This window comes from Mus caroli, chromosome 15 (genome assembly GCF_900094665.2).
Source record: "Mus caroli chromosome 15, CAROLI_EIJ_v1.1, whole genome shotgun sequence".
In the NCBI taxonomy this organism is placed as follows: Eukaryota; Metazoa; Chordata; class Mammalia; order Rodentia; family Muridae; genus Mus; species Mus caroli.
This window is the reverse complement of record NC_034584.1, coordinates 93,124,280-93,149,127: the sequence shown is the minus strand read 5'-3', so window position 1 is coordinate 93,149,127 and position 24,848 is coordinate 93,124,280. Positions and strand designations below refer to the sequence as shown.

General features: G+C 53.7%; 1 protein-coding gene across 4 annotated transcripts in view; it reads left to right on the top strand.

The window, feature by feature from the left end:
• The window catches only part of Nckap5l (NCK associated protein 5 like), a 36,495-nt gene extending 14,450 nt beyond the window's left edge, over window positions 1-22,045 (top strand). For 2 of the 4 annotated variants that reach the window (XM_021183475.1, XM_029470178.1), the window contains exons 2-13: window positions 8,073-8,132; window positions 9,948-10,097; window positions 10,496-10,564; window positions 10,651-10,689; window positions 11,309-11,428; window positions 14,631-14,744; window positions 15,908-18,513; window positions 19,805-19,964; window positions 20,057-20,138; window positions 20,416-20,718; window positions 20,806-20,948; window positions 21,174-22,045. In XM_021183475.1, the coding sequence (XP_021039134.1) occupies window positions 9,987-10,097; window positions 10,496-10,564; window positions 10,651-10,689; window positions 11,309-11,428; window positions 14,631-14,744; window positions 15,908-18,513; window positions 19,805-19,964; window positions 20,057-20,138; window positions 20,416-20,718; window positions 20,806-20,948; window positions 21,174-21,383 (3,957 nt within the window). In that variant the 5' untranslated portion in view covers window positions 8,073-8,132; window positions 9,948-9,986 and the 3' untranslated portion in view covers window positions 21,384-22,045. Of the gene's footprint in view, window positions 1-6,830; window positions 6,913-8,072; window positions 8,133-9,947; window positions 10,098-10,495; window positions 10,565-10,650; window positions 10,690-11,308; window positions 11,429-14,630; window positions 14,745-15,907; window positions 18,514-19,804; window positions 19,965-20,056; window positions 20,139-20,415; window positions 20,719-20,805; window positions 20,949-21,173 lie in introns of all 4 variants that reach the window. The other 2 variants (XM_029470177.1, XM_029470179.1) reach the window with 2 other exon arrangements.
• The last annotated feature ends 2,803 nt before the right edge of the window (window positions 22,046-24,848 follow it).

Genomic DNA, 24,848 nt, shown 5'->3' with positions numbered 1-24,848 from the left:
CCTGGAACTCACTTTGTAGACCAGGCTGGCCTCGAACTCAGAAATCCGCCTGCCTCTGCCTCCCGAGTGCTGGGATTAAAGGTGTGCGCCACCACGCCCGGCGAACTGTTCAGTTTTATTGAAGTTACTTACAGGAGCAGAAATGACTGAGAGATGGCTTCATCACCAAAGGGAGACGCCAGTGTGAGTGACCGTTGACACAGCTGGGAACCTGGAGCTCACGGCTCAGCAGGCTGCAGAATGTCCTTTCCCGGTGCTCTGAGGATTTTAAACCTTGCCAAGCAGCTCTGCTGGCCTTGGAAGTCCTCTCTGTAAGCTTTTCCCCTCTGAGAGTCTTCATCACAGTGCAGTTTTCTTGGTCTGAGAGGGACCCTCAGCTCTTACTTCACACTCTGCCGGCAAGGGGCCTAGTGAATCCGGTCAGTTTCAGGGACTTCCGGAAGCTATTGTGAGTTGCTCACCTTCCTGTTTAAGGAATTTCCCTGCAGACTGGAATGTTTCAGCCTCACAGGAAACTACCACATCTTAAAATTGCAGAAGTTTTTGAGCGGATGCTTAGCATGCTCGAGGCTCTGAGAGTAACTCCTAGCACGTTAAAAAAAAAAAGTGAATGGGAAAAATGCCTTCAGAAGGTAGATACCAAAACCAGGCAGGGATGTGTCAGTCATAACGAACTGGCCTGGGCAGGGAAGAGACAGCTCGCTGCTCTAACGGGTGATGAGCAGGGATGGAAGATTTGTTTTTATGGCTCATTTTGAGACAGCGTCTCACCATGTAGCCCAGGCTGGCCTCGAATTCATAGAGATCCACCTGCCTCTGCCTCTGTGCTGAGTGCTGAGATTAAACATGTGTGCCCCTAAGCCTGATGAGAAGATTCTTATAGGGGAAAAGCCAGCCGCTGGAATCTCCCTCTGGGGAGATGGGGTGGGTAGCTGAGAGGGAATCATGGTTTCAAGATTGGAGGAGTAGCTCTGGCTGGAGGCCTTGATGGAGAGCCGGTGGGACACTTGGCACAGGTGACCCCTGGGTTAACACAGAAAAAGTGAGAAAAGTAGGTAAACAAAAGCTGGGGACAGGAGTGAGTGTCCGTCCTTTGTCTTTCCCTCTCCCATTCCCTGCAGAAAGGATATGCCAGAGGACCTGGGGGTCTCCGGCCACCAGATACGGTGGCTCTTCAAAACTGGGTTCCATCTGGACTTGGCTTGTGCTTCCCTGGAATCCCTCAGCTAGGGAAGTGGGAAAGTAGGATATGGAGTTCAGGCTAGCCTCAGCTACTGGAGATGATTGATAGATAGATAGATAGATTAATTGATTATAAATAGATGGTAGATAGATACATAAATGGGTGATAAAGATAGATATATAGATACATAAATATATGGATTATAAAGATAGATTGATTATATAGATGATAGACACATAGATGGATGATACAGACAGATAGATGATAGATAGATAGATAGATAGATAGATAGATAGATAGATAGATAGATAGATAAATGATGGGTGATTGATAGATGATAGATAGAGGATAGATGGATTGATAAGCAGAAAGAGTGTAGCTTCTCAGTTGGATTAGCCATCTTTCCCACCTGTAGGTAGTGGTAACAGTGATAAACTGAACTTTCCCTCTGTGCCCTGGACGGCTGTTCTGGACAGGGGATCCTCGGACTCTGCAGTAGCCTGGTTGGTAGAGGGTTCATCCCTTGGCCTGATCCCGGGACTGCAAAAACAAAACTAAAAGCCAACCAAGCGTGATTCTCAACCAGGCATGATTCTCCAGCCTTTTGATATCTGAACTCTATGCTGTCTTTCTAGGGAAAGATTTATTTAGTCTGTATTTTCATAGGCTTCAAACCATTGCCTTAGGCCTGTGGCAAGACAGAAACGTGGTAGCCAGGAAGCCACAGGGAAGAGGCCTCTCTGCCCTCTGGCTACCCTTCCTATGCTGTGTTAGAACTGAGAGTTTTAAATGTTGATTCTGTTCTCTTAAAGGTCAATGAGATGGCTTATCCTGGTAAAGGCATTTGACACTGAGCCTGACAGCATCTGGAGTTTGACCTCCAGAGACCTTAGGGTGAAGGAGAGAGACGACTCCCAAGAATCGTCCTCTGACTTCCACACATGCACCTTCGTGTGCATGCACAGACAGACAGTTAGTCAGGCAGGTGTAAAAACAGGTATATTGAGATGGTTTAGTAGGCAATCACTTGCCACCAAGCCTGATGGCCTGAGTTTGACACCCAGGACTAGAAAGGAGAGAGAAACAACTTTTGGTAGTCAGTTCTGACCTTCATACATGCACCAAAATGAGAACATGTGTACATGCATACTCACACACACACATTGTCGTTGTCATGTTATAATTATACTAACCTAGTTGTGCCCTTAATTCCAGTACTCAAGAATCAGGTAGCTCTCTGAGTTCAAGGCCAGCCTGGTCTACATAGCAAATTCCAAGCTAGCCAAGGCTATATATTGAGGCCCAGTCTCAAAACAAACAGACAAACAAACAATACAGTGAAATAGAAATGTTAGAAATAATAATAACCGTGATGACGTATCTTATGAAAATAATTATATGTCCTAAAACAAAAGAGTGGCAAATGCCCGTGTTCTTACTGCTTGCAAATCTGGTGTCTGACATTGTAGAGAGCAGAGAGATCCTCTTATCTGCTTCTGCGTCGTGGGAAGGGCCCCTGGAGAAGGCGGCGAGAAATGGGGGTAGACAGTGTCATTACTGGGGTCCCCAGGCCACTCCGTGAGAGTTACTCTTTTAGAACAATCTCCACATAGTGGGAAGGAACCTCTTTCTGAGAGACTGACTTGCCTGAAGTCACACGGCAGCTCAGTTGTGGAGTGGGCTAGGCCTTACCTCTCTCTCAGCCTTCTGGTCTCGTATTTTTTTCCATCTCCTTAGCTGGGCTGGCTAAGCTCTTGGCCGGCCTTTTGGGAGTGGGGCCTCGGCTGCTTGGCTGCTGAGCCCCTGGTGTGTAGTCCTACAAATAAACCCATTGTGTGGAAACCCCTTCCCTCTCCCCACCTCCAGCAGCTGTTACCCTTGGACAGGGAACAGGAGATCTCTGAGCGCTGAGATGAGGGAGGTTGTAATTCAGACGTCTTCCAGGGGCTTGGATACTACACTGTAGGAGAAGCCCGGTCCTGCTCTTAGTTGGTTTGGAAGAACCTGCAGTCTGTGGTGGGTTCTTGGGGTACCCTTGAATGGAGCTGGAGGGAGGATCCAGTAGGCATTACTGTAGAAGGGCCATTGTGTCTATGGACCAGCTTGGGGGACGGCCACACTTTCTTGGCTTCTTTCCCCGTGGAAGGAGTGAATCCAGTTGGAATCCTTAGCTACTTTGAGCCAGAAATTAAGTGGGCTCTCTCAGGTCCCACCCTGTGATGCTCACACTCTCTGCAAACCGGGGCCACTCTTAGCTTGCTCTGTGTCTGCTGTGGGTGCGAAGGTTGCTGTTTATAAGTGGACCCCTGGGTGTGACAGGCTGGGATTCCAGGGAGCAGCTGGCCAGGGAGCTGAACTGGCTGGTGTCACAGATGACTCTTTAATTTAAGTAAGCCCCCATCCCTTCCTCCCTGCAGCTGCTCACTCCTCCCCCACCCCCTGCCCCTGGCTTTTCTCCCAGGAGGACTGTTCAGGGAACAGCTGGGGAGTGAGGGGCTCCTCAGGGCCAGAAGGCCTTGGCTGATGGCCCAGGTGAGGAGAGAGAGAGAGACCAGGCAACCATGCTTCTCACACACACACACACACACACACACACACACACACACACACACTGGAGAGGAGGGGCTGGGAGCACTCCTTGGCTGACTCAAGGTCAGTATGGCAAGATCTGTGTTTGAGGTGCAGAAACTTCTGTCTGTCCTAGCCTTCTAGATTTAAGGGGGTGCAGGGCTGAGGGCTCAGTGCTTTGCATGCACAAGACCTGGCTTTGGGTTGGGGAGATAAAGGCATTTTTCTGTTGGCTTGTGATAGGGTCTACTGTAGTCCGGACTGGCCCAGTTCTCCTGCCTCCCCCTTCCTATCCCTGGATTACAGGCATGAGCCACCAGACTTTGGAGTTTAAATTTTTACTCTGTTATTTTGTTTTGTTTTGTTTTGTTTTGTTTTTTAAGGTTTATTTATTTATTTTATGTATGTGAGTACACTGTCTCTGTCTTCAGACACATCTGAAGAGGACATCAGATCCCATTACAGATGGTTATGAGCCAACATGTGGTTGCTGGGAATTGAACTTGGGTCCTCTGGAAGAGCAGCCAGCGCTCTTTAACTACTAAGCCATCTCTCAGCCCTAAAGTTTTTAAAGTTTTACTGTTTATTCGGGTTTTCTTCTTTCTTTCTTCTTTCTTTCTTTCTTTCTTTCTTTCTTTCTTTCTCTCTTTCCTTTTTCTTTTATTTTCTTCCTTCCTCTCTTTCTGTCTCTTTTTTTCCCTTTCTTTTCTTTTCTCCTTTCTTTTTTTAAGTTTTTCAAGACAGGGTTTCTCTGTGTAGCCATGGCTGTCCTGGGACTCTGTTTACCAGACTGGCCTCGAATTCCCAAGTGCTAGGATTAAAGGCGTGCTCTGAAGGCCTGTTTCTTAGGCTACTTTAGGGGAATATGTTCCTTACCCTTCTGTCTTGTTTTTTAAAGACAGGCTCTTGCTCTAATCCAAGCTGGTGTGTCATATCTCACCACATAAGTCCTCCTGCCTCAGCATCAAGATCACAGGTGCAAGCCACAGGCCTGACTGGCCAGACACTTCTCAGCAGTTTTCTCTTCCTGTCTCCCTGCTGCCTGAGAGCTTTCTGCTTGTCCTCCCTCCCCCTCCACACACAACTAAAGTCACTTCCCTGTGAATCAGGCCCCTTATGAAGGGAGGAGCCTCTTGCTTGCCATTCTAGTAGAAGCTTCCAGTCACATTAAGAGTTTCCAGAGCCAGCCTCTTCCCCAGCCTGGCTGGCAAGGAGTTCTCTGATCCAACCTTTCTGATGCGCTGTGGAACCACACAGGAATGTTTGAAACCGGGGCCATCCTGGGATCCAAGCCTGGGTTTTCCCCAGCGACTGGTGCGACGAAGCCCCAAGGGAGGAGGAGGAGAATGCCTGGCCGAGGCTCAGCGACATCCCACATGTTCAGCCTCTGGGGAAAAGACTTCTGCAGACTTCATTTAATGTAGCCCATTGTCAGGAGATCCAGGTGACCCTGTCACTGTGCACCCTGGTGTTCCCTAGAGGGCCACAGAAAAGTTTTCGAAAAATCTTTAACATTTTTTTCAAGACTAAATAACTATCCCCAGGCTGGCTTTGAACTCATGACAGTTCTACCTAAGCTCCTAAGTGTCCCAGGCTTGTGCCAGCACATCTACCTTCTCAATAAACCTTCAGCTTCCTAGGATGTAAAGTTGCTACCCACCATGCCTGCCAATCTAGGCCCACGTGGTAGAAGGAGAGAACCAACTGCTTCAAGTTACCTGCAGAGCTGACTTCCATGCGTGTGACGTGGCATATGCTCAGGCACACAAACACCCAAATGTAATACATACACATAGATGTTGATGCACACAGACACACAAATGTAATACCTAGACATAGATGTAGCTGTGCCCCTCCCCAGCACCAGTTTAAGTGTGGGGCTTTTCCTTTGACCCCTCTCCTGTGTAGCTGACAGCTTCTTGCTCTCTGCTAGTGGCAGCCTGCAGACTCCACCCTGGGTTGGCCACGGCCTCTGGAGCAGGGTGCTGTAGCGTCTCTCCCACAGTGGGAATGACTCAAAAATTTCCTCGAGGCAGCCATTGCAGAGAGCACTGCAGGAGCGACCGTTACTCTCACATAGCCTAGACACGTCAAGGTCTCCAGTGCATCCCCACGGGACTTGACCTCAAGCTCTGTCCCTCACGCCTGCCTGGCATGCTTTTTATTGGTTTTATGACGAGACATCCTGGTAAATGACCTCTATGCTGTTTTGGGGTTTTATCTTGGGTAAAGAGCTGCTAAGCTTCCCTTGTCTCAAGTTTTATAATTTCCAGGCGCTGGGCCTTGCCCTGTGTATCCCAGTCACCTTCCCAGGGCGCAGATGTTTGCACACCTGCCAACTGCTCTTCCCTGGGGGTTGCTGGTGTGTGTGTGTGTGTGAGTGCAGAATGTAGCGTTGAGGGGAAAGCTGATGGTCCCTGGTCATCGGGAGCCGCAGCATGGAGCTGGGGATGATAGGCAGACAGTGTTGGAGTGAGAGCAGATCTGTGAATGTAACCTGAAGCCTTTACATCTGCGTGTGGGAAGGGAAACAAACTTCTTAAAATTGTTTTCATTTTTTCCCAGGCCCCCATTTCTAAATATATCAAATGAGATGATGTCGGGAACAAATCAAGTTAGACCGAGCTCACTTTACAATGTTAAAATAACAAAGGTCTTTAACTTAGAAAAGATTTATTGTATTTATTTTATGTGTGTGAGTGGTTTGCCTGCACTGTGTAAATGCACCATGTCTTTGCAATGCCTTAGAGGGCAGGAGAAGGTGATGAACCCCCTGGAGCTGGCGTTACAGGTGCTTGTGAGCTGCCACGTGGGTGCTGGGAACTGAACCCTAGTCTTCTACAGGAGCAGAAAGTGAGCCATCTCTCCAACTGCCAGGACTATATGTTTTTGTGGAGTGTTAAAAATTAGTATTAAGCCAGACAGTGGTAGTACACACCTTTAGTCCTAGGCAAGCCTATCCCTGAGTTCGAGGCCAGCCTGGTCTACAGAGTGAGTTTCAGAACGGCCAGGGCTACACAGAGAAACCATGTCTCAAAAATATTTATATATTACATAGTTCTCCCTTTTCTGCTTTCAGAGGCCCGTACCCACTGTGGAATGCATACATACACCAAGAAGGAAGACCTCAGTGGCAGAATGTTTGCCTGGCATGCCATAAGGTCAGGTCCCTGTCTCACACACACACACACACACACACACACACACACACACACCAGAAAGGCTTCTCTCCTTTGCCTGTTTCCCTGGCCTCAGAACTTCTAGCTGACTCCTTTTGAGTGTTTGAGGAGACTGGGCTTGCCCTGTGCTGACAGGGTAGAGGCCTGAAAGGAAGGTCCTCAAGGTCAGAGCAGGCCAGGCTAGGCAGTGCCTAAGACATGTAGATGCCCTGCATCTAAGACTCCAGTATGGGGGGGGGGGGTCTAGAACTCAGGTTCACTATGAACCCAAGACCACCGCCAGCTTTGTACTGATCAAACGTGTCCAGTGAGCTCAGGCTAAACACTGTTACCTCAGTGCGTCCCCCGCCTGCCCTTTGCACTGAGTAAGCTTACCCATTTCTCAAGCCAGGAAAGTCACTTCCCCGGAGTCAGGGTCCTAACCCAAGTCTGACCAGCTGTAAAGATCTGGGGTTCCATCCATCAAGCTCTGCCTACCGTGGCCTCAGGGGTGGGCAGAGCTTGCATATAAGCTGCTGGATGTAGCTAATGGATGTGTGCAGCTGAGGCCATAGAGCAGGGGGCATCCGCGCCTGTCCCAGTGTGCTGTGTGAACCAGCCATGGGATTGCAGCAAGGTCCTTTACCCCAGCCAGCATGGTTAGAGACATTAATGCAGGGGCACAGAAAAGCCTTCTGACACTAAACGCACACAGGGTAGATTCCGTGTTTGCTAGAGTTACTATTCCTTACTTTGCTCTAAATGCAAGCATTGATTATAGCATTTATCTCCTCCTGTGATGGGAAGATTAGAGGCAGTGTGGGTTTGGAAGGGCACTGAAGTCTCACCTGGGAGGCAAATGACGTCTGGCTGGAATCTGGAGACCTCTGTGGGGCAAGCGGAACCATGTGCGGAACCATGTCACCAGACAAAAACCGGGAAGGTTGAACGGATTTAAAGGCTGCCACTGGCTCTTTGCTCTGCCTTTCGGGGGTTTCCTCTCAACCCTGTGCGGGCCTCTGCCTGCTGTCAGAGCTTAGCGCTGTCTCCCTTGTCCGTTAAGTAGAAGCTTTGAAAGCAAAACGGCAGGGCTCTGGGCTTACTCCAGACCTACTATGCACTGAGGGAATGCTGCACTAACACTGTTCCTCTGTCCTTTACAGGTGAGGTGACCCATCTGGCTACCAGAGTGAACGAGCCAGCCTGGTGAGGATCAGAGACCGGTGAGGGACCTGGGGCCTGTGCATGCTGGGATTGGGGAAGGAGCTGGGGCTGAGAGAGGCCACACTGTGCCTCACAGCAGAGGAGTGAGGGTTAGGTACTGAGAGAGAGACTTCCCCTTCTCTGATCCACAATTTCTAATTCTCTTTTATGGGGCCTTTAACTGGGAAGGACGAAGCAGAGAGGCCCTTGGTGGAGGCTAAGGGGCATGCACCCCTCGGCACAAAGGTTCCACACTGCAATGTAGTCATTGTTCTTGTGTGCCCAAAATACCTGACAGAAATAACATTTTTGTTGTTGTTTTTAAAAAAAGCCAGACTTTTTTTTTTTTTTTGGCTCTTGGCAAGGAAGGCAGTGTTAAAGTGTCTTCGTCTGTAGTGGCAAAAGTCTGAGGTAAAAACTGTTAGCAACTACTGGTCAGGAAGCTGCCAGCCGGGAGCTTAGAGACTGAGCTATATCCTCCAAAGGTCCTAAAGACTGCTGCTCAGGAAACGGGGGCTCAAGATGAGCCCGAGGGGGCCTGGAGTGAGTGGGTGGCAGGAGGAGGTGGGGATCGAGCAGGGCCCGGAGCAAGCAGGCCAGAGCAATGGGATTTCTCCAGGATTTCCCCGGGGCAGGGTGGGGGTGGAAGATGAGCCCGTGGGGGACATTTCAGATTCGAGCTGAGCCATACATAACACAAAGGGTCTCAGATGAAAAACGAAGACTTGTCATTTCAAGCCAACAGCAACGGCAGGAGCCTCATTGATGGGAAAGACACAGCACAGTGCCAGTCAGAGCCCTGCTGTGCTCCTGTGTGTCCAGGGTAGACTAGTCTCTGGTCTTCAGTGTGTGTCCTGCATGGCAGATTACACAGGAAGAGTGAGTTTGGTCAGGGAAGTGAGTACTGTGTCCTGTGCCCTGTGCTGAGAAGCTGACAGCCTTGGTCGGGGGTGGGAGTGGGGTGGAGTGGAGGGGACCATTATAGAACTGCTGAGAACAGCACACCAAGCACAAATAGAGCTCGAGGGCCTGTGGAACAATAGAAAGACCTGGCTGCGCTGCAAGGCAGGTGGCATCAAGAGGCACCAGCAGAGAGGTCAGCGTGTGCAAAGCCCCCAGCCCACTGGGACCTCGGCGGCAGTGTTTTAAGCCCTCTCAGAGTGCCTGGATCATTTGGAGCCAGAAGAGGGAGTGTGGGAGGCACAAAGGATGCTTCATGGTGTGTCCAAGAGGAGACAAAGCATATCTGTGGTGTGGGTGCTGGGAATTGAACCTGGGTCCTCGGGAAGAGCAGGCAGCCCTCTTACCTGCTGAGCCATAGGTTGAGCCCATCTTTACTTTTCAAATCCCCTTGGTGCCTGGCGTGGTTGGTGCACACTTTCAGTCCTCAGGAGATGGAGTTAGACCAATCTCTGTGAGTTCAAGGCCAGACTGGTCTACAGAGTGAGTCCAGGACAGCCAGGGCTTGTTACACAGTGGAACCCTGTCTTAAATAAATAAATAAATAAATATCCCTTGGCAGACTTAAGTTTTATGTGTCAACAGTGAGTGACATTAGTTGAAGTTGGTGTTACTTTCTAAACAGGGACGTTGAGTCACAGGGCAGCTGGTTGACCAGCAAAGAATTCGGGCTCTAGGCCCCCATGCAGGGTGTGTGTGAGCAATGGGGTTCCTATAGGCACAGCCTCGACCTCAGGATGGGAAGAGTAAACAAGAGTCACCCAGCCTAACCTTGAGCTGTTGCGTTATCACCAGTGTAGCAGAGGTCACTAGAGAGTTTTGTCACCCTCCTCCTGCCTTCTCTCCTTGCCTGTTCCTGGTCTGCCTGGGAGTAGCCTGCCAGGCCTCATTCCCAGAGCCTGACTCCCAAGGCCATGGACCAGCCGGCCGGAGGCACCGGAAAGCTGAGGGCAGCGGCTGGCGAGGACGGCAGCATGGAGCTCAGCACCTGCCAGGAGCTTCTGCACCGACTTCGGGAGCTGGAGGTACACGGTGGCAGGCAGGGCAGGGCAGGGCACGGGGAGTCAGGGCTGCCCACCGTGGAGCTCAATGTGGAGAAGGCTTGCCAGACAGGAGAGGGCTGGACGGTTCTTTATTAAAGCTCCCCTGGGTCAGCCCTGGTTCCTCTTCACTCTCCAGCTCGGGTGACAGTGAAGGGTACATAGCTGTCCTATGCCACGAGTGTCTCTTCCCCACCCTCACCCCACCTTTACGACCCGGCTGGTTCCGAGGACAGTGATATCCATAGAGGCTACTGGGTAAAACGGTCAGATAACCCTGGTCCAGGAGTTTGATGGACAGGGCAAAGCCTGTCCACTCTGCCACCCTCGCTCCCAGGGTACAAATGAGCCTCAACGATTCCCCTTTCCACCTCACCCTACAGGCAGAGAACTCGGCGCTTGCGCAGGCCAATGAGAACCAGAGGGAGACTTACGAACGCTGTCTGGATGAGGTCTGTGGGGTTTGCCGAAGGACAGGGCTGGGGACGGGGGAGGGTGGGCAAAACGCCAGCTCAGCTCCCGGACTTTGTGCCCCCAGGTTGCCAACCACGTGGTACAGGCTCTACTAAACCAGAAGGTGAGTGGATTCAGGACTGTCTCACACCCACCTAACTGCTGCAGGATAGACCCGGGGTATAGACAGGAGGTATAGCCCTGGGACTCCAGAGACCTACTCAACTAAGTCTCTGCCACCATGGAGTGGCCTAGGTGGAGCTCCCTATTGGCCCACTTGGCCCATACCACTACCTCTGATTGGCCCTTTATTCTCTACCGGGAAGCAGAGTGAGTTGGTAAGGCCAGGTCTCTGAACCATGGGAACTTTGATATGGACTAGAATGCCTTCTCTTACCCGGAGCCCAGCTGACTTCTCTATCGCCTTCAAAACACTACCAACGTCATGAGCCTCAAAGGCCTTGAAGTGTTTTCTTCAGATCGCTGTGACATGGGCCACTTAGACTTCAGGGTTCTCCCACGCCTTAGATGCCCCTCCCTTTTGACATGGCTTCTAGGAGGGAGGAAGCCAGCTGCAGAAATGGTGGACATGACAGAGACTGGCCTTTACCGTTCATTAGGGTAGCAAACCTAGAGAGCTCATCCCCAGAGGCTGTAGGTGTGAGCACAGCTGGCGGGGGCGGGAAGTCGCTGTCCCTCTCCTGCCTCCTCACCTTTGCTTCCTGTCCTTCCTGGGTGGACAGGACCTGCGGGAAGAGTGTATCAAACTGAAGAAGAGGGTGTTTGACCTGGAGCGGCAGAATCAGGTGTTGAGTGCACTGCTGCAGCAGAAACTACAGCTCACGGCCAACTCCCTCCCTCAGGTGGGCATAGCATTCTCCTGTGGTCCCCGTCAGCATCAGCTTGCGCTTCTGTTCACCTCATAGGAGCAGGGTGTCGGCTGTCCTCAACACAGGGCCTGTGGCCTTGAGGGGAAGGTATACTTGGACTAACAGACTTGCATTTTAGCTGAAAGAAAACTTCCCGAGTCCCCATAGACTCATCTGTCACGCCGTTCCCAGGTTCTCCCTACTCAACCAGGCAGTATCTTCAGTTGTTGTTGTTGGAGGAGGAGGAGGGGGAGGACAGGGTCTCACTCTACATCCCTGGCTGGACTTACACTCAGGCAGTCCTCCTGCCTCACTACCCAAGCACTAAGAGGAGAAGCATGGCCCTCACTCCTAGTGTGCCCCTTCTTATAACAGAGAACGTTGGGATTCACCCTGCCCTGTGTAGGGAGTTGGTCGGGTGGAGACTGCAAATGCAGTTATTTCCAGTTCCCTAGAGGCCCCTGTGGCCACTGACGTGGCTTCTTCCTGGCCAGGGCCAGGGCAGGGCTAAGCAAAAGGAGCCCAGAGCTGCATGTCACAGAGAGGACAAGAACGGCACTTCACCCCGTTCACTGGATGTGGGTGGCTGCACATACGAGGTTTGAACGTTCACAGGCACTGGTTTCTACTGGCAGGCTGGACCCTGCCTGCCCTGGGAACAGTGTGGGGGTATGGGTGGGGCGCTGGTTCGGGGAATGAGTCCTGGGATCAGTTGTCACGGATGTCACTCTGTCAGGAGCCCCAAGGATGGAAGAAGACACAGAGATAAGAGCAGTCTGGAAGTCAAGGAGAATAGCAGGTTGCCTCTGAGGGCAGCCAGCCCCTGCCCCCCTTTTGACAATGAAAGCAGCTTTATCAGGGTGGAGCTGAGCCATGTCTGTCTGAACATGTGTGTTTGTCCAAATGATCCAACCTGGTATCTGATTCCCCGTGAACTGAATCTCAGGCAGCAGTGGATAGTCTGCAGTTGCCCCTGCAGCTGTTGTGCCTCTGCAGGGACCCCTGAGGCCTAGCTGTCACCAGCCTTCCCCCATCCCAGTGAACAACCCACAGTCACTTTTTTAAAAACCTGAATGGACTGTGGGATCACCGAGGATTGGTCCAGTCGATCTCTCGCCCAAGTTCCCATGATGCAATGGAAAATTACAAGCATTAAATGTTGGCCTCAAGTAAACTGGGGTTGGGTTTCTAACTGAACTGCTTTTTAGCTAAGTGTGGCCTTGGGCAAAGTATCAAACTATATAAATGTTAGGTTTTTCCCTTACAAATGGCACAAAAACACTGGCATTACACATCCTTGCGAGGATTAAATGAGGTAATATATGGTGGTCGGCTCGCTGACAGTCGGTGAATGGCAGCAGTTTAGTAGTATTAACGTGACTCCCAGGGTGAGCTTCGCTGGGTTGAAAGCCCCATTACGCAGACACTAATTAAGCTTCCCTTGGAAGCCATGCCTTTGCCAAGGCCTGAGGAACCCATCTCAAGACCCTGTGGGTGTTACATCCTGTGCACGGTGTGTTTCTGGACAGCTGAGACTGCTTAGAGGCAGTCCATGGACAACCATGCTAGGGTCAAGTATGGCAGCTCTGCTTGTCCCAGGGTGCAGGATAGGGGCAGCTAGCCCTTGGAGGACTGGGAGGCCTACGGGTCGGCTTGCTCAGTGGTAAAGGACTTGTCATGCAAACATTAGGGCTTGTGCGTAGTTCCCCAGCACCCCATGTCAAAAGCTGGACATGATGCTCTGTGCTTACAATCCAGGCTCTGAGGTGGAGGCAGGGAGATCCCGGTGGTTCACTGGCCAGCCAGCTGAGCCCACTCTGTGAGCCCCAGATCTCGGTGTTGAGCCCTGTTTTTAAGAAACAAGGCAGGTGACTCCTGAGGAGCAGTGTTCAAGAGTGTGCATGTGTGTGTGCGTGCATGCACGTATGCACACACATGCACATGTTCACACAGACTTAAGGAAGTTCCCGCAAGGAAATGACATTGGACCTGTGCGCCGGGTGGAAAGGAGTCTGACAGTCTGTAGATGGCTGCGGAGAAGGAAGTCCCCGTGGAAGGAGCACCCAGAGGGTGGCACACTTTCAGCTTGGGTAGATGAAGGATGTGTGACAGGAAGTGAGGAGGAGGAGGGGCAGGAGCTGCTTGAGGGATCCACAGCCCGGAGGGGACCGTGGCCAGGGGAAGAGGCCTCACAGCACAGAAGCACTTTAGGAAAAAGTCACTTTAGCTTCCTTGTGCAAGACTAAAAGCCACTGAATGGGGTCACGGGGTCAAGGGGATTGGAATACCAAGCACTGTCGGGCCAGAAGTGCAGATCTGGGCTGCAGATGGCCAAGGGCAAGGCCTAGATGCTACAGGGATTTTAAGGCTGTGGGGGATGGGGGGGGCTAGGGGGGCAGCAATGAGGTGAGTGAAGGGTTAAAGCTGATGCATCCCCATTCAACATGCAAGAAGAACTCTCAAGGACCAAGAGAGTCAGCAAAATAGGACCTGGGGTACATGCTCCTTGTACAGTCTAGAGAGTAGATATCTCCCATGAGACCGGGGGAACACAGTGATAGCTCGCTGCCTTTCATGTGTGCACTAGAGACACGGGAAAGGAAGAGGGCCTGTTGCTGGCCCCTTGCTAGCTGCAGGCTGAAGTGAACTGTGCAGGCCTCTGTGCCTAGCTTTTGGGGAGAAGGGATGTGGGGGTGCGTTTGGATTTTTTTTTTTTTTGAGACAGGTTTTCTCCGTGTGGCCCTGGCTGTCCTGGAACCTGTGCTGTACTATAGTCCAGGCTGGCCTCAAACTCACAGGGATCCACCAGCCTCTGCCTTCCAAGTGCCACCACCACCTGGCGTGACTTTGTTTTCTTAGCTCCTAGGTGGTCAGAATAGGAAGGGGCCTTCATGGTAGTGCTCTTTTTCTAAGCGACAAAGCAGAGTAGTTCTGGAGCCGAGCTAGGCGCACTTGGTTAGACCTGCCGCGGTCTGCTGTGCCCTGCACATGTCCCCCAACCCAGTCCCTTTGCTCTAGTCTGCTTTCATGTCACCCAGACCTGTACTGTCTTCAGACTGTCCCCTGTGTTTAGCTTGCCTTATCAGCAAAAGGACAATGGTAAGAGCCGTACGGTAGGCCAGGGGCCATCCCTGGAGGGGCACAGTGGGGCTGCCTGGCTCCGAGAGGGGTGGATAACACTGCGTTCTCTCTGCAGATCCCACTCACACCACTCCAGCCACCATCAGAACGGCCAGCCTCCCCATCCCCAAATGCTACTGAGGGACCAGCCACCTCACTGCCTTCAGGACACTGCGCTGGGCAAAGAGAGGTAGGAGGAGTGGACACTGGGTTTGTGTCTTACTGGCTAGAGGCTCCACCGTGGGTTCTTAACGAGTCTCAGGGACAGGCTGCTTCTCCTGCAGGCTCCTGTCCAGGACGGACGTGTGAGCCCTCAGCTGTCAGCCTCATACCAAGAAAAACAGGCTCCCTACCCCCCACCCCCCAGTCATGGCCTGCACGCGAATGTGTAAAGTCAAGCAGCAGGAGTCACCGCACATGCTTGCAGACCTTGCATTCTGTGCTGGGCACCAACTATGCAGGACACCTCAGTCAGGCTCTTACTTTATGGGGCTAAAAAATCATTGTCTCATTTTGCAGTTGACACGATGACACTTAGAGGTCAAACGACTTGCTGAAGGTCACGTGAAAGAGGTAGACATGGGCTTGATACCCTGACTCCAGAGCACATGTAGTTAAGCTCTGTGCAGGACAGGGCTGAGTAACAGAGATTTGCATGGGGCCATCCCCAGGCCTGCTGCCACTGCTGCCTGCCGCTCAGCTCTCTGAGCGGACAAGGCCCATGCTTGCCTGCCGTGAGTGACTGAGGTCTCGGTTGTGATACACCCTCTTCTTGAACTTCTGTACTTTCTGAAGCCAGAACACAGGCAGGCCTCCCTCCATCTTAGAACAAGCACAGGCCAGCACTGTAACTGCTCAGGCTAGCAATGTGGGAAAAAAAAAAAAAAAAAAAGAGTAGTGGGAGGTGGGGCTGGAGAGATGGCTCAGCGGTTAAGAGCCCTGGCTGCTCTTCTGGAGGTCCTGAGTTCAAGTCCCAGCAACCACATGGTGGCTCACAACCATCTGTAATGAGATCTGATGCCCTTTTCTGGTGTGTCTGAAGACAGCTACTGTGTGCTTACATATAAAATAAATAAACCTTTGAAGAAAAAAATCTGTTTTCTAAAAAAAAGAGTAGTGGGGATAGGAGACTGGACATGGGGTACCCAGTCTACTCCGAGTGTGAGGTACAACAGCCCAGCTCCGCAGGCCTCAGCAGTGCTTGAGGAAGCCAGGGCATCCCATCCCAAGAGCGGTGGATTTGGATGTAGGTGTGATAGCTTGTCCCTGGGATACCTCTATGAACTGTTTACCTTAAGGCCTAGGCACCAGCCACACCATCTCTCCTCCTCCTCACGCCTTCTCTCCTCCCAGGTGTGTTGGGAGCAGCAGTTACGGCCAGGCGGTCCAGGTCCCCCGGCCACTCCACCCCCGGCGCTGGATGCCCTGTCCCCATTTCTTCGGAAGAAAGCTCAGATTTTAGAGGTGCTGCGAGCCTTGGAAGAGACGGACCCTTTGCTTTTGTGCTCACCTGCCACCCCCTGGAGACCCACAGGCCAAGGCCCTGGCTCCCCAGAGCCCATCAATGGCGAGCCCTGTGGCCCACCGCAGCCTGAACCCTCACCCTGGGCACCCTACCTGCTGCTCGGTCCTGGGAGCCTGGGGGCACTGCTGCACTGGGAACGGGTCTTAGGGGGCCCTGGGGAAGAAGAAGGCATCCGGCAACCCTGGGCTTCTAGCAGGGCCCCACCGCCAGCCCAGGGCCCCAGCTCCGGCCCACACTGTGCTCCAGGCAGCAGCTCCTCATCTTCTTCTGATGAAGCAGGAGACCCCAATGAGGCCCCCAGCCCCGACACCCTGCTTGGTGCCCTGGCCCGCAAGCAGTTAAATCTGGGCCAGCTCCTTGGAGACACAGAGACTTACCTCCAAGCTTTCCTGGCTGGGGCGACAGGCCCCCTCAGTGCTGACCAGCCAGGCCCTGGGAAGCCAAACTCACCAGATCCAGGACCTCCAAAGTCCAAAGGCCTCCCAAAGTCAGCTTGGGGTGCAAGTACCCCAGAGGCCACCAGGCTGGGCTTTGGTGCTACCTCAGAGGGCCAGGGGCCCCTTCCCTTCCTCAGCATGTTCATGGGGGCAGGGGATGCCCCGCTGGGCTCCCGGCCTGGCCATTCCCACTCCTCATCTCAGGTGAAAAGCAAGCTCCAGATTGGGCCCCCCTCTCCCGGGGACGCCCAGGGACCCCTTCTGCCCTCTCCAGCCAGAGGTCTCAAGTTTCTCAAGCTGCCTCCAGCCTCAGAGAAGGTCCCCAGCCCAGGAGGTCCCCAACTCAGTCCCCAGCTTCCCCGGAGCTCTCGAATCCCTTGTCGCAACAGTGGCTCAGATGGCAGCCCCTCCCCATTGCTGGCTCGAAGGGGTCTGGGTGGAGGAGAGCTGTCCCCAGAGGGGGCACAGGGCCTGCCCAGCAGCCCTCTGCCCTGCTCCGCAATGCCAGACTCTGCGCAGCTCAGACCCTCCCAGTCGGCTGTGTCCACTGCTCTGTCTCCAGGACCGGTAGTGTCTCCCTGCTTTGAAAACATCCTGGACCTTTCCAGGAGCACCTTTAGGGGTTCTTCCCCAGAACCACCTCCTTCCCCGCTGCAGGTGCCCACCTACCCACAATTGACTCTGGAGGTGCCCCAGACCCCTGAGGTCCTCAGGAGCCCTGGAGCCCCCAGCCCTGGCCTCCCAGAATCCTGTCCCTACAGCAGCCCCCAGGAGAAGAGCATGGACAGGGCAGGCTCTGAGTCTCCCCATGCCAGCCGCAGGACCCCGGGTGGCTCATCCAAGAAGCCTGGCCAGGGATCTGGGCGACGACCTGGTGATCCTAGCCACACACCTCTGCGAGACAGATTAGCAGCACTTGGGAAACTGAAGACAGGCCCCGAGGGGCCTCTGGGTCCAGAAAAGAATGGGGTGCCAGCCCGGTCTAGCGCTGAGAAGGCCAGGGCACTAGTGCGGTCTGGTGAGTGTGCTGGAGACATGCCGCCCAGCGCAAGACCTCTGGAGCAGCCAGAAGCTAAGGGTATCTTTCGGGGAGCAGTGGCCTTGGGCACAAGCAGCCTGAAGCAGCAGGAACCTGGACTTACAGATCCTGGTGCCAGAGTCTACTCCTCTCATTCCATGGGAGCTCGAGTGGACCTGGAGCCCATCTCACCGAGGAGCTGCCTCACCAAAGTGGAGCTGGCCAAGAGTCGGCTAGCAGGGGCTCTGTGTCCCCAGATGCCCCGCACACCTGCAAAAGTGCCAACCTCAGCCCCTAGCCTGGGCAAACCCAAAAGCCCTCACAGCAGCCCGACAAAGCTACCCTCCAAGTCCCCCACCAAGGTGGTTCCCCGCCCTGTGGCACCCTTAGGCACCAAGGAGCCCCCCAAGCCTGACAAAGTGAAGGGTCCACCCTGGGCAGATTGTGGCAGCACAGTTGGCCAGCCTACATCCCCAGTACCTGGCCCCGCCGACCCAAGCCAGGGTTCGGAAGGGCCAGCCCCACACTCGGCCATCGAGGAGAAGGTGATGAAGGGCATTGAGGAGAACGTGCTGCGCCTTCAAGGTCAGGAACGGACTCCGGGCTCCGAAGCCAAACACCGCAACACCAGCAGCATCGCCAGCTGGTTTGGCCTTAAAAAGAGCAAGCTGCCGGCTCTGAACCGCCGCACAGAGGCTACCAAAAACAAGGACGGGGCCGGTGGGGGCTCCCCACTCCGGAAAGAAGTCAAGACGGAAGCCCGGAAGCTGGAGGCTGAGAGCCTCAACATCTCTAAGCTGATGGCGAAGGCGGAAGACCTGCGCCGAGCCCTAGAGGAAGAGAAGGCATACCTGAGCAGAGCCCGCCCACGGCCTGGGGGCCCAGCCACTGTGCCCAGCCCTGGTCTGGGGCAGGCTCAAGGCCAGCTAGCCGGCATGTATCAGGGTGCAGACACCTTCATGCAACAGCTACTGAACAGGTGAGGCCTGGGACCAGGGGTCAGATACTCAGTGGGCTGCGGCCACCCTGGGAGTTTAAGCTTCCCAGAAGTTGAGAGGAATACAGTGCCAGGGAGACACCTGGGAGCTGGTGACCTGGCCAAGACCGAAGTTAGGACTCATAAAATGGGGTTAACTACCCTGTCCTCCCCACTGGCTGGCTGGTGTTAGCTCATTGAGACTAGCTCTCATTTGCTGTATTACCTTTCCCGGATCCCTGCCTCCTGCAGCCCCTCAGTTACCTATATAAGGACACAAATACTGGTTCCTAGCCAGTCTGAGGAAAGTCTACATTGGGGAAGGGACAAGAAGGCTCCCCTTTGACTCCTGCCACTGTGGTGTTGTAGTTTAGAGAAGGGGACCACGTTCAGTGTTTACTCTGTCTAGGCCATCTGGGTAAAAAAGCTGAAGAACTCAGGCCCCGAAAAAGGCATTCATTTTGGGATACCCTGTTCTCAGAAATCCCAAGGCAGCAGGCCAGGACTGTAGTGCGTCGTCCTAGGTGTGAACTGGTCTGTTAGTGAGCTAGGCACAGTGACCCTGGGGAGGTGGGCTCCCGGGATCTTCCCTGCCCCTCCTGTCTGCTTGCCCCTCCACCCACCCTGCCTTTCCTAAGCTTCAGGAGGTGTTGAAGAGAGCATACACAGGCCCCTCTCCCCAGGATGGGCAGCAGTGAACACCTCTCTAGGGCCAGCAGTGTTGGAGGGCTTGCGGCTGGTGCGTGGGTCTGTTTTGTATCGCTAATTAAATGTGTCTCTAAGACAAACTACTTTTATAAAGGAGGGGATGGTGGGAAGTCACTGTGGCCATGGTTTCTAGAGATCTAGGGGCCACATCTGGTGATTGCCTTCTGCTTGCAGAGTCCTGTGGCAACCCAGAGTGTCATGGGACGAGGCACGGAGTGTGGTGCTTGGCATCTGCCTCGTGAAAAGCCACCAGTCACAGGGGTCTGTGTCCTCATGACCATGACTAATCCTGGTTGCTTCCTGAGAGATTCTGCCTCTGAAAGCATTTCCATCTTGTGTGCTTGTGTGAGACAGGGTCTGAATAGGTAGGCTGGCCTGAAACACTCTGCGTAGACCAGGCTGGCCTCAAATTCAGAGCCCGACCTGCCTCTGCCCGGCACTGCCCAAAAGCATCGCTATCCTGATGCCTCCTTAGGAACTTTACAATACCTAAAGCCTTGACGGACACTCCGGCTAAGCCTGGACCTTAGCATGCTAGGCATGGGAAGCTGGGCCTCCCTCACACCCATCGCACTCTTGTTCCTAGGGTGGATGGCAAGGAGCTGCCCCCCAAGAGCTGGCGGGAGCCCAAGCCTGAGTATGGGGATTTCCAGCCAGTGTCCACTGACCCCAAGAGCCCCTGGCCTGCCTGTGGGCCTCGGAATGGCCTGGTAGGCCCACTCCAGGGCTGCGGAAAACCCGGGAAGGTAAGTTCTCGCTCAGAGCCTGCGCAGTGGGGGGGTGGGGGGGAGCTCGGGAGGCTCTGGAATGGACACTCAGGTCTCCTGTACCCACACAGCCCAGCAGTGAGCCAGGAAGGCGGGAAGAGATGCCCTCGGAAGACAGCCTGGCAGAGCCAGTTTCCACCGCGCACTTCACAGGTCAGCGGGGTTCCCTTCTCTCCTCATTCCCTGTCCCCCCAGCAGTGCCAGGTCCTGGGTAGCATCTTAGTGCTCAGCCATGACTGTTGGGGATGTAGATCTTGGTGGCAGTGGAGGAATGATTCTCCCTGCCCTGAGGGGCACCTGTACGAAGCTGAGGAGGAGTTGCGGGGGTGGGGTGAGTTCTGCAGGAGGAGCCTTTTGGGCCAGGAAAACCCTGAGTGGGCTGGCCTGAGCCTGAGCTTGAGCCCCGTTCTGTGTGCCCTCTCCTCCACAGCCTCCTTGACTCGAACCTTGGACAGTGGCATTGGAACCTTCCCACCCCCAGATCACAGCAGCAGCGGAACCCCCAGCAAAAATCTCCCCAAGACCAAGTCACTGCGTCTGGATCCCCCGCCAGGGGCACCCCCAGCTCGGCCTCCAGGCCTCACCAAAGTCCCCCGCCGTGCCCACACACTAGAGCGGGAGGTGCCGGGCATAGAGGAGCTGCTGGTGAGTGGGAGACACCCCAGCATGCCAGCCTTCCCTGGACTGCTCACAGCTCCCCCAGGCCACCGAAGCCATCAGACCTGTCCCGATGGTGAGTGTCCCCTCAAGTGGTAGGGCATCCCTAAGAGGCTCCTTGGAGCCGGACCGACGCGTCCACTTCCCCCTTCTTCCTGGACAGATCCCTGTGAAGACCCAGGCCCTCCCCCACCTGTCCAGCTGGCCAAGAACTGGACCTTCCCCAACACCAGAACAGCTGGCAGCTCCAGCGACCCCTTCCTGTGCCCACCCCGACAACTGGAGGGACTGCCTAGAACCCCCATGGTAAGGCTACAGAAGGGAGAAGAGAGGCCTGGGTGCCTGGAGGGAGAGACTGGGAGATGGATGTCTCTGAGCTGTGTACAGCCAGCCAGCACCTCCTCCGGAGGTGAGGATAAGTTCGCCCACCCATTCCATTTTGGAAGAAGGCTTCCATTATTCCTGCCTCTGTGGACCCCCACAGCAGTCAGGGTGGGTACGATTCCTCTCTGAGCAGTACCTCTCCTCTAGGCCCTACCCGTAGACCGGAAACAGAGCCTGGATCCCAGCCGCACATCTACGCCTCAGGGCCCAGCATTTGGAGGCAGTCGTACCCCCAGCACGTCGGACATGGGCGAGGAAGGCCGAGTGGCCAGCGGGGGCGCCCCTGGGCTGGAGACCTCAGAATCCCTAAGTGACTCCCTCTATGACTCGCTATCCTCCTGTGGGAGTCAGGGTTGAGGGACCACACCCACTACAGTTCCTCTGGAGCTAGGGACCCTCAACGACCTGCTTCTGTGCTCCACACCCCACGCCTTTGGGCCGGTGAAGCTTGACCTGAAGGGACCAAGGAGAAAGAGGATAAGAAGGCGATGGGGGTCCCTGGCATATGCCACTGCTGCTGTGGATGCGACAACCATGCTCAGCTCAGGGAGAGACCTCACCCCCAGTCCCTCTACTCCCCCAGAGTAAGGCTCTGCTCTCCGGGACCGGGGGCTCCAGGCTGCTTTGTCCCAGCTCCCACTTGCGGTGCTAGGCTTCCTGCCCGCCAGCTGTGCCACCTCTGCCCAACCTGGCTGCAACCCTGCCCCAAAGCCCCCATGGGGCTGATTTTGGAAGCCCCAGGCTTATGGAGTTTGGGGGTGAGGGGGACAAGTCGCCTTCTGTCTGCCCTGGTCCTCCCTGCTGTCTGAATGGTGCTGCCTCCCTTCCCCACATCGTGGGGTCTGTTTGTCTGTCTTCATCTTTGTTTTTATATATATATATATATATATATATATATATAAAAGCGCCTGGCCCAGTCCCCACCCCTACCCGCACTGCGGTTAATTTATCTGTTGTTGAAAAGCAGCTCTGCTTCTGCGGCATCCCTAATAAAACGTGGAGGCCTCTCCCCACCGTGACTGTTGTGTGGCGGCATCCCCCTTTGTGCTTGCTGGTTTCAGGTGGACTGGTGGGTAGGTCCAGGGACCCTCGGGTGCTCTTATGAGGCTCTCTGCCCTTCCCCGGAGGAGCTGGCTAGAAGGTGACTTAGAGTGACCTGCTTAGATCTGAAGCCCAGAGGATGTCACTGACCAGGGAGCACACAAGGCCATGCAGCCTTGGTGAGAAAGATGGGGAAGAGGCCTGTGATGATGCGCTCAAGCCTCTCCGTGCTCCAGGTTGGGGACAGGCCAGTTCGGAGCAGTTCCACTGGCTTTGCGTATAGACACAGGACAGTCAGTGACTACCCAAGCCGAGAGGGGAAGAGCCTGATAGGACTACCCTCACACCGGCACACCATGCTGTCTCTCTCCCCACTTCCTCGTGCCTTATAAGCCATCTCTATAGGACTTGGGAGCACTAGAAGCCAAGGATATTTATCACCAGAGCTGGCATTCCAAAAAAACTCTATCACTACAAACCTTGGTTTTCCTCATCTGTATATTAGACTTCGAGGCCAGGTACCCCCCACCCCGCGCCCCCCCCCTCAGCAGCCTGAGGCCAGGCAACCCCACCCCTGTCAGCAGCCTTCTCCTTCACGCTCTGAACTCCGCGCACATCTGCCATCTTCCCTTAGCTGACATCATCACTGAAGCCCTCAGCTGACGCCATCACTGAAGAAATTAACAAGACCAGAACAGGGTCTGACAATGCAGTTTTGTCCCTGCCCCTTCCTAGGTGTACTAAAGGAAGTCGGCATCTTGGTTTCTGACCAACTCCTGACTGGTTTCTTGACCTGTTATTGGCCCGAGCCCTGATGCATTACATCACTTCCTGTTAGAACTGCTTTGGCCTCCTAGATTCCATTCCTTCCTGGAAAGGAGTTTGGCATGGTGGGCTTGACGCTCATCTCCTTCACTTCAAAGCTAAGACCAAAATCCATGTTCTCGACAGGGTCTGCTCCGTATGCTGGGAATTTGAAAATACCAGGTGCCACCTCGGTCCCTGGGTCAGAATGAATTGACTGGAGAATTGTCCCAGGGCAGGATAAGCTGCAGGGACCATAGGGGTCCCTGGAGGCAGCCCTGCCCACCATGGTCAGCCATAGCCCACATGACCATCTTCCCCCTCCCCCAACTCCTGCCTGAACCCAGTCAGCCATAGCCCACATGACAATGGCCCCCCTCCCCGGACCCAGGGCTGGGTTCCAACTGAAAGAATTTGAGGGCGGGAGCATGTGGGTGAGTTTATTGATACTCCAGGGAGCCCAGTTTCTTGGCGGTCAAGGAAAGCTTTGCTGAAAGCCTCCTTGATCATGGCTGGGGCAAAACACTTGGTGTCTCGGTTTGCAACAGCTGCTTGTAAAGTTGCTGTGACCTCACTCTCCTCAAGAACAATGGGCGAATGTTCATGTAAGACCTCAGCTGGGTTTCCCAAACACAGGAAGTTCAGACTGCCAGACAGCTGCCCTCCCCCAAAAGGCTCCGCACACTGGCACCTCTCCTTTTGCAGGAAGCCCCCGCCCGCCCCCGCCCCGCCCCCGCCCCCGTCCCCGCCCCCGCCCCCACTCCGGGCGCGCGCGCGCAGGCGCGTGCACACACACACAAAGAAAGAAAAAGAAAAAAAAAAATAGTCTCTCTAAGGCAGCCAGGGGTTTATTTTATTTCCTTTTTTCTACTTTTTTCCCCCCACAAATAGTATGTTTTGTTTCCTTTTTTAAAAAAAAAAGTTTAAAAAAAGAAAACATGCTCTGTAGCAAATCCTAGCCCTAGATCCCCGCCCTTATTCTCTGGGGTAATTCAAGTGTATAAATAAATCTCTTAAAGCCAAAAGTTCACCGGTAAGTACTTGTGGGGTCGTCTGTGATTTTAGGGGAGGGGACCAGCTTTTTTTTTTTTAAGATTTATTTATTATTATATCTAAGTACACTGTAGCTGTCTTCAGACACACCAGAAGAGGGTGTCAGATCTCATTAGGATGGTTGTGAGCCACCATGTTGCTGGGGTTTGAACTCAGGACCTTCGGCTCGGAAGAGCAGTCAGTGCTCTTAACCACTGAGCCATCTCTCCAGCCCCGGGGACCAGCTTTTTAAAAACGTTTTAATTATTAAAGACCTACAAATCTGGGCTGATTCACAGCCCTCTGTCCAGTTTCAGGGTCCGGTTCTTGCTTGTGGGAACATGAACCCTAGTTTCAAATAGCTGGCACCTACATAAAAGCCAGGCTTGAAGGTGTGTGTCTGTAACCCCAGTACTTGGGGGCGAGGGAGGGGGGCAAGCCAGGTGGACATCAGGGCTTGATAAGTAGCCAGTTGAGTCAAATGGTAAATCTTAGGTTCAATAATAGATTGTCGTACTAAGAAAGCAAGGCCCAGTGTGGTGGTTCACACTGTTGCTCCTAGCCCTTAGGAGGCAGAGGCAGGCAGATCTATGAGTTCGAGGCCAGCCTGGTCTTCAGGGTGAGTTCTAGGACAGCCAGGCCTACACAAAGAAACCCTGTTTCAAAAAAAAGAAAAAAAAAAAAAAAGAAAGAAAGAAATGGTCTTTTGAAAGCCAGGTGTGAGGTGTTGACACCTGTCAGCACTTGGGAGACAGGAGGCCAGACCTTCCTGAGCTGCAGAATGTAGTAGCCTCAGCTACAGAAGACCCTGTTTCAAAAACAGTCAGACCCCTTGTTGCAGTCAACAAAGATGAAAAATGAGTGGAGATCTGAAGACTGCTTTGACATCAGCCATGGAGATGCAGAGTTTGGAGTTTGCCCAGCTGGTTTCCTGCCTTGCTTTGG